Genomic DNA, 9,247 nt, shown 5'->3' on the forward strand with positions numbered 1-9,247 from the left:
CTGAGATACTTCCTCCTCTGCTTTTGGTCTTCTTGCACCAGAACTTCTTGCAGAGAATCCCCTCAAAGTGTTTCTTATTCAACAGCTGGAGGGTAAGAAGGAACCATCTGGTGCAGCACCAGGATTTCCACATATCTGTGTCAGTGGCTCTGGGATTCCCTAGCAGAATGTTAAATGTTGCACAGAGGGCCAAAATGAACCAGCGGGTGTAAGTTAACAGGGATAGAAGGGACGCGGGTGGCGCTGTGATCTAAACCACTGAGCCTCTTGGGCTTGCCGATCAGAAGGCCAGTGGTTCGAATGCCCGCAGTGGGGTGAGCTCTGGTTGCTCTGTCCCAGCTCCTGCTAACCTAGCAATTCAAAAGCACACCAGTGCAAGTAGATAAATAGGTACCACTGCAGCAGGGAGGTAAATGGCACTTCTGTGCCCTCTGGTTTCCGTCACAGTGTTCTGTTGTGCCAGAAGCAGTTTAGTCATGCTGGCCACATGACTCGGAAAGCTGTTTGCAGACAAACGCCAGCTCCCTCGGCCTGAAAGCAAGATGAGCACCACAACCCCATAGTCGCCTTTGACTGGACGTAACCATCCAGGGATCCTTTACCTTTACCTAGAGGTGCAGCATGGTGCAAGTTTGGGAGTGCTGGACTATGACTGGGGAGGACCAAGTTTCAGATCCCTGCTTGGCCATGGAAACTCGCTCTTTCAGCCTAGCCTACGTCACAATGATACTGTGAAGATGAGAGGGGGACTATGGGCTTCTTGGAAGAAAAATGGGACAAAAATGTTATACATATATGTAAAGTATACAAGAAATTGGGGAAAACCAGGCTACCACATAGAATTACCAATCAAAGCATTTACAATTAACATGGCACTTGAATGGGAGTTCAGATGATTGAGATTGAGCTTGTTTCAACATGCTGGTTTCCCTCTGTTCTTGGATCAATGCAGGTCAGTGCTGCTGCTCCTGAAGAACCCAACCTTCATCTTCCTTTGCTTAGCTGGAGCAACAGAAGCCACACTCATTGCTGGGATGTCCACCTTCGGCCCCAAGTTTCTGGAATCCCAGTTTAGCTTAAGTGCCTCGGAAGCAGCAACCTTGTTCGGTAAGGAAATATTGGTTAGGGGCCATTGCAGGTTGCTTACACCTTCTTAAGCGACTGGGCGTGTATGGCCCGGTTCACACAACATGCTAAGCCAAACGTTGGTACAGTGAGACCAGCATGAATGGAAGTGTCCCTGAACAGAGGCTGGCAGCCACTTTGCTGCCAACCAGTCCTTTTTGCTGCTGCACTGTGTTGTATACCCCACAAGTGTCCAGAAAAAACTGGTATACCCCGTTTCCCCCCGCGATAGCCCGGCAGCCATTTTGGTTACCGTGAACTCGCACAATTTTGCACTGAGAACTCACCCTGAAGAAAGCACATCTTCTGGGTGCTGTTATCTTGCCCTGGTCACGTGAGTACAGATGGGAAGATGTGTGTCCCGGTTTTGCGACTCAACATGGCATTGGCCTAAGGCAAGGTTTGGCTTAGTGTGTTGTCTGAACTGGTAGGGGTGCCAACTTGAATAAAATATTGGGGGGGGGGGGGAGAGATCGGTTCTATTACGCAAATTGTATGCCAACCTGCATCCTCTTCTGTCCCCCCTTTTTGGCATAGGGGTGTTGATGGATTTTATCTTTCTTTTCTGTAAAGTGGAAGCGGTCGCTCCACCCAGAAGCCCCTACAACACTGCCAGCTCAGGAAGGGTTGCCTGGGTGAACAGAATTACTCCAGAAACGAGTACAGTATAAGCATGGAAGCTTCTCACCTCCAGCTCTGGGTCTGGGATAACAGAAGGGCAATCCAAAGGGTATTGGCTCTAGCCTGGTGCCAGGCTGCACAACCAGCTCCCCTAGTGGTTACAGTCACCAGGTAGCCAACTCCAAAATGGCACCCCACACAGTAAATGGCTGTGTAATTGTATTCAGAGCTGCTTAAATGGTAGTTCCTAGCTGGTGTCCCATCCAGATACTGGGCAGGGTGAGCCTTTTTCGTTTGCATTCCTAATGATGTATGTTCCAGCTGGCATCAAGTTGGTTTTATGCAATCCTGCTTTCAGTAAAGTCTGAGGTTGGAGACGCTGCTTCATTTCCCAATTGGCTCATGTCCTGTTTGCTCCCTGCTGATCTGGGTCCCATCTGCCAAACACTCATTTCACATGCTGTAGCAAAGAGTGCCCTTCTAGCTTGCAAAAAATGTGATAATATTGAAGAAGCAGAGCAACTAATAAAGCAGAATGGTTTTGCAGTGGCCAAGTGCAAATGCACCACTAATGCACAATTATTGCATCAAATGCAAGTTGCAGAGTCTGCCCATCCACAAACAAATACCCCACCAGCATGGAGGGACCCAACTGCATCACAAGCCTTCTGAAGCTATTTGTTTCGTTGAACAGATACCGTATTTTTTGCCCTATAGGATGCACTTTTCCCCCTCCAAAAATGAAAGGGAAATGTGTGTGCGTCCTATGGGGCGAATGCAGGCTTTCGCTGAAGCCTGGAGAGCGAGAGGGGTCGGTGCGCACCGCCCCCTCTCGCTCTCCAGGCTTCAGGAAGCTATCCACAAGCCGTGGGAGCCCGCGGGAGTTCCCGCCGGGCTCCCCCGGCTTGCGCAGCGCTGCCTCTTATCCCGAAGCCCCGGCGCGCTGAGCAGTTGCGCAGGAGCTTTGGGTAGCTCTGCGCAAGCTGCAGGAGGGCTTGCGGAGAGCAGCCTGTTCTGGGGGCTGGGGTCGGGGGAAGCTCGGGCTTCCCCTGCCCCAGCCTTGCGCCTTGGGGGGAAATATTTTTTCTCTCTTTATTCCCCCCCCCCAAAAAAAAACCTAGGTGCGGCTTATGGGCCGGTGCGCCCTATGGGGCGAAAAATACGGTATTAGTTATTCCTTCCAGTGTTGCTGCAGTCTGTGTCCGAGATCAGTGGGAGATCTGTCCTATCACAAAGGGATTCTTAGTCTGTGCTGCCAAGAGCTTCCTCTGTGTTTTCAGACGGGTGTGATTGCAAAAGATAAAGGGAAGCACCTTAACCGCATATGTGATCTTGCCGATTTCTTCTCCTTTTGGAAGGCTACCTCGTGGTTCCAGCCGGAGGAGGAGGCACATTCCTGGGAGGATTCATCGTGAACAAATTTAAGCTGCGCTGTTCGGGGATTATCAAGTTCTGTTTGTTTTGCACCATGTCCAGCTTGCTGGCCATTTTCATCTTTTTCATCGACTGCCCCAACATGCCCATGGCTGGAGTGACACAGATGTATGACAGAAGGTAGGAGACATGATAAGCCGTGTCACTCTGCTGATGCTGTTGATGCTGAGGATGCAGCAAAGGGGGGAACTCAGGATTATTAATGTATGAAATTGAGACCAGGGTTCACATCCCCACTCAGCCATGAAGCTCCCTGGGTGACCTCGGGCCAGTAACCTCGGACCTGCAGCCTAGTTAAAATGGAAGGGTAGAGAGAGAAGCTATGGGAAACTTCCCCCGGGAAGAGGGACTGGTTGTTAAACCCCTCTGAAAATTGTAGCTCTGTGAGGGGTCTCCTAACAACTCTCAGCACCCTTAACAAACTGCAGCTCCCATAATCCTTTGGGGAAGCCATGGCTGTCTAAAGTGGTGTCGTAATGCATTAAATGTACCTTATGAATGTGGCCCATCTGTGGACACTTCGAGAGGCTAAATGTGGTGTGTGTTGGCAACTTCTATGCTTTGTCCAGCATCTTACCCGAAGGCCGGCTCAACCTGTCCTCCCCTTGCAATGTGGAGTGTGATTGTCTGCGAGAGATGTACAGCCCCGTGTGTGGAAATGATGGAATCATGTATTACTCCCCCTGCCACGCAGGGTGCAAGAAGGTTTCAACCAGCCACGACAGCGGGAAAAAGGTATGATCTACGGAAAAGATCTGCTCTGTCTTGTTGTCAGGGTCTGGGCAGAGGAGGAATGGTGGCATACAACCAAGGAAATGGGGACAATTGGCAGGCCCCCAGCTGGCTCCAGCCCACCGGCCAGTGTGCCGGGCAATCTCCAGTCCTTGGTGCAGCATCTGCGACTCACAGCTTCAAAAGCTGGAGCACACAACTCAGCAGAGAAAACGGGCAAACAGAAGTGCTGGGAGAGTATGTGTGAGAAGATTTACAAGCAGTTTATTCAGCAAAGGTAAAGGGACCCCTGACCATTAGGTCCAGTCGTGGCCGACTCTGGGGTTGCGGCGCTCATCTCGCTTTATTGGCTGAGGGAGCCAGCATACAGCTTCCGTGTCATGTGGCCAGCATGACTAAGCTGCTTCTGGCAAAACAGAGCAGCGCATGGAAGCGCCATTTACCTTCCCGCCGGAGCGGTACCTATTTATGTACTTGCACTTTGACATGCTTTTGAACTGCTAGGTTGGCAGGAGCAGGGACCGAGCAACGGGAGCTCACCCCGTCGCGGGGATTCGAACCGCCGACCTTCTGATCAGCAAGTCCTAGGCTCTGTGGTTCAACCCACAGCGCCACCCATACATCAGGACAAAAGGAAAACATGTCTGATCCCTTTCGTGTCCAAAGCAAGCAGCATAAGCAAAAGATATACAGTTCCCAGCAAGCTGTGCTGGAGTGTAAACAGACATCAGACATACAACAATTCCACACGTCTGTTCTTAAGGTGGAACGGAATATTCTAACAGCCTCCCCAGCCTGACCCTTCCAGAGAAGAAGGAGACAATTCAGAATTATAACAGGGGTTTGAGGGAGGTCACTGCTCAGAGGCAGATGAGGGGGAATGCTGGGAAATAATGGGAGAGAAGGAGGAGGAGGAAGAAGCACCAGGGGAGAGACAGCTGATGGACTCAGTATCTTTATAAAGCATTCCAGACACCCCCCTCTCCCAGAACACAGCAGTCCTTGAAAGTAGGAGAGCAAAGAACTCAAAGGCAAAAGGCCCTTTCCAGCACCCGTAGTGATGACTCATGAGGAAGTGGGATAGACGGAGGGGGTGGGGTTTCACTCGGAGCAACACCATTACTCCAAGAGGCTGCATTTCTAAGCCCCTCTCTGTGAATATTTAATAAAAAGCATTGGTAAGAACTCTCCTAGTCTTATCCATTCCTGGCAATCTACCAATGGGGGTTGGATACTCTGACGGCTGACACTTGTAGATGCCATGAAGCCTGCTTCATCACAGTTTAGTCAAGCTGTGGACAGAGCTAAGATTAACTGGGAGGGAGGAAGGTTCTAAAACAATTTCCCCTTCTAATGTGTGTGTGTGTGTGCAGGTAATTTTTATTCAATTGTATTAACACAAAGTGCAGAATCCATCCTGGTATGTATGAGGTGTGTGCCTCATTGGTTGCTTGATCTCAGCATTGTCTATAATAGCTTCCGGCATCCTGGTAACCACCAGATGTTTTTGGACTAGTCTGATGAAAGTTGTAGTCCAAAACATCTGGAGCTCACCAGGTTGTCGGAAGCTGCTCAGTACTGTTTGGAAGTGACTCTCTGGGGTTTCAGACAGAGGTCTTCTCAAGTTCCACCTAGAGATGTCCAAGATTGAACCTGGGACCTTTTGCATGCAAAACACAGGTTCTATCACCAAGTTGTGGTGTCACCTCAATATGCAAATGAAAAGCATCTTTGTTTGCTTCCCAGCATGTGGGAAAGTAGCATGTTTTGGCAGAACGTGTGGATTGCTTCTAAATGGGACCTTCTCTTGTTGTGTGTTTGACAAGGTTTACCACGAGTGCAGCTGTATACTTGATGCTCCCGCTGCATCTGGCTTGGCGACTGCAGGAAAGTGTACTTCCTCATGTGAGAGAAGGACCCTCCTCCTGCTTTTCATGTTTGTGGTGATCCTCTTCACATTCCTGAGCAGCATTCCTGCTCTGACGGCCACTTTACGGTAAGCTGCAAGGACCTGATCTCATTCTTCAGAGCTTATCCCAGCAGAACCTCAACTCCCATCACCCCTGACCACTGACCTGTCATTGAAATTCTACTCCATATTGATCCAGAGCAGATTCCAATGTACAGTTAGCAGAGCAAAAACTTAAACACGTTGTAGAATTCCCAAAAAATAGAGCAGAGGCAATTAATATTTCATCCAGCAGAGCTTTACTGCTACTGAAGGCAAATGAGCATAATGGTCAAAAATCCAATACATTCAGGATTGGCACTGTCCATAGGAAATCCAGTTGCAGCAGACTTAACTTAAACTTACAATAACTTATAATAAGTCTAAAACCTTAACACTAAGCATACAGAAGACCACACCAGAGAGAAAAGAGATAGGAAGAGAAAGTGAGTGAAACCCAGGCTCCTTCCAGCCTATTTTTATAGCCAGCATGACCTTGACTGAAAGAGGTAACAGTTTAAGCCAGCTGTACTCAGCTTCTCTGAAAGAATAACCCAAACATCATGAAGCTTCTGCTTGTATCTTTCACACAGAGAAGCTTCCAGAACCCTCTTGAATTAAGTAGAATAGGAAAGATCTCTACACGTCAGATCAATACTTGCTGTAACAGGGCCGTCTTTAGCATATGTACCGCCAGGGTGCAAAGATCCCCAGCGCCCCCAAATTTAATTTAGCTGCCCCCAAATTAACTTTTTCTTAGCTTTTTGGGGGGAGGGGGGAAGACAAAGTTGTTGAGCTTTTTTTGGGGGGGGATCGCTCACCTGTAACAACGATGCAGCGGAAAAGAATTTGTTTCCTGACTCATCGGGAATATCTGACACTACGGAATGACAGAGTGACGGAGGGGGGCTTTTCACTGCTGCAGATCAAGAGGGACCGGTATACATTTGGCGTCCCCCAGAATTTGGAACCTGGGTGCTCAGCACCCCTTGCACCCCCGGGTAAAGACGGCCCTGTTCTGTAATAAGAAATGCAAACTGACATGACCATGCTGCCTGCAGCTACTGGGGTTAAGGCTTCAACAACAGTAGGAGGGCCACACCCCTGACTTAACAGTCTGGTTTAATATTGGCTGCACATCTACAGTGGTGCCTCGCAAGACGAAATAAATTCGTTCCGCGAGTTTTTTCGTCTTGCGATTTTTTCGTCTTGCGAAGCACGGTGTCAGAAAAGTTTTGGAAAAGCTTCAAAAATCACCAAAGTCTTCAAAAACCTCAAAAAAGGCTACCACACCGCGTGCTATGAGTTGCTCCTCGAAGTCAAGTCGCAACTGTATTAACGGTGTTAAGAAAAAGGAAACAAACTTGCAAGACGTTTCTGTCTTGCGAAGCAAGCCCATAGGGAAAATCGTCTTGCGAAGCAGCTCAAAAGACAAAAAACCCTTTCTTCTAGCGAGTTTTTTGTCTTGCGAGGCATTCGTCTTGCGAGGTACCACTGTATATGCAACCAAGTCAGAGACACTTAGCAGCCAGATGGGCATGCTTGAGTTCTGTACAATGAGAATCACATAGCTCCCAGGATTTTGGAACATGTGTTGGACCGAATATCTGTGTCTCTTTTTTTCTGGTAGGCAGAAACAACTGCCATGACTTTGAGCCATCAGGATCTTTTTACAAAATTATATATCAGGTGTTTTAATATTTAACATGAACCAGATCACTGTGCCCTTAACTATTGAGACCCACAATTTGGTGGTATTATGGGAAGCAGAGCTGCTGCGTTGCTCAAGGGTTGTTCCTGCTCGCTGTCATTTATAAATGTCTTGTCTTATGCTTCCTAGGTGTGTTTCAGACAGGCAGCGATCGTTTGCTCTGGGGATCCAATGGATTGTAGTCCGGACACTTGGTACAGTATACAGCTAAGATCTAATAATCTACTCCTTGCATATGATGTTTATTGACATAACTCTTGCTCAAGATAAAGTCATGTAGGCTATGAAGACATTCTATATGTCCGTAGAAGCAAAATACAACAACAACCCACAAATGCTGGACCAGTTGGCACATTGACCTTTAATATACAACTGCCTCCTTCTTAAAAACAACCACCACCACAAAAACAAGTTAGCTGAGAAGGTAGGATGGTGTGTATTTGAACAGAAATGATCAGCATCTGCAGACCTGCACACCTTTAGTCCAAGCATGTCTTTGATGACACTCTCCTCTTTTTACTTTTGTTGTGGCAGTGATGTTCCTATGACCCAATGCTTAGCATTGGGCCACCTCCCCATTCTGAAAAGACTACGACATAGAGATCTCCATAAATTGGGCTAGCTGGGCCTAGAGTCTGGCTCATTCTGTGTCCATTGTGTTCTGCTCAGAGTAAAGGTAATGGGCCCCTGACCATTAGGTCCAGTCATGACCAACTCTGGGGTTGCTACGCTCCTCTTGCTTTATTGGCCAAGGGAGCCAGCGTACAGCTTCCGGGTCATGTGGCCAGCATGACTAAGTCACTTCTGGCAAACCAGAGCAGCACACGGAAATGGCGTTTACCTTCCCACCAGAGTGGTACCTATTTATCTACTTGCACTTTGACGTGCTTTCGAACTGCTAGGTTGGTAGGAGCAGGGACCAAGCAATGGGAGCTCACCCTGTCATGGGGATTCGAACCACCGACCTTCTGATCGGCAAGTCCTAGGCTCTGCGGTTTAACCCACAGCGCCACCCACGTCAGAGTACAACTATTGAAAAGATTGGACCCACGTTAGTCATGTCATGTCCATTAATTTCAATGGTTCTGCTTCGAGTATGGCTAGCATTGGATCCGGCCCTGTTGCATTCTGGAGAATTAAAGTGCGGAGCAGAGATCCTTGTGCTGTGCCAACAGACTGGGAACTTTAATTCACCCAAGAAACACACATTCATGCTGTTATTCAAGGGAGTGTGCTTGTGTATATATAAAACACTGGTCTTGCAGCTGGCCTTTTAAAAGATATCATAAAATGACCTAAGCAGGTATTGTTTTCCCAAGTCTTCCCCGGTGATTATTTCCATCTAATCACTGAAGCAGGATTTTCAGACCAAATTTAATGCCAACTAACACAACAGAAGGCTTCCCGCAGAGGTCCCCAATACCAGCGTTTCCAGATATGCTAGAATCGGTTTGGGTGGAGCATGGCTAGTGTGAGATTTATCCAACAGCAGGCGTCTCTCTCATTTCTGTCTTTGCATAGGTGGTATTCCAGGACCAATTGCTTTTGGCTCGATGATTGACAGGTCGTGTCTCCTTTGGCAGAACCAGTGCGGTGAACAAGGATCGTGCTATGTCTACCAGAACTTTGCTATGAGTCGATACACCCTGGTCGCAGGTGTTATATACAAGGTAATC

The 9,247-nt window shown here is 48.2% G+C and overlaps 1 protein-coding gene across 1 annotated transcript in view; it reads left to right on the plus strand.

Moving 5' to 3' along the window:
- Positions 1-9,247, plus strand: part of SLCO4A1 (solute carrier organic anion transporter family member 4A1) — a 62,225-nt gene that overhangs the window by 46,374 nt on the left and 6,604 nt on the right. The window contains exons 6-11 of the mRNA XM_077929360.1: positions 953-1,107; positions 3,105-3,300; positions 3,750-3,915; positions 5,739-5,908; positions 7,701-7,765; positions 9,093-9,241. Of these exons, the coding sequence (XP_077785486.1) occupies positions 953-1,107; positions 3,105-3,300; positions 3,750-3,915; positions 5,739-5,908; positions 7,701-7,765; positions 9,093-9,241 (901 nt within the window). The remainder of the gene's footprint in view (positions 1-952; positions 1,108-3,104; positions 3,301-3,749; positions 3,916-5,738; positions 5,909-7,700; positions 7,766-9,092; positions 9,242-9,247) is intronic.

This window comes from Podarcis muralis, chromosome 5 (genome assembly GCF_964188315.1).
Source record: "Podarcis muralis chromosome 5, rPodMur119.hap1.1, whole genome shotgun sequence".
Taxonomy (NCBI): Eukaryota; Metazoa; Chordata; class Lepidosauria; order Squamata; family Lacertidae; genus Podarcis; species Podarcis muralis.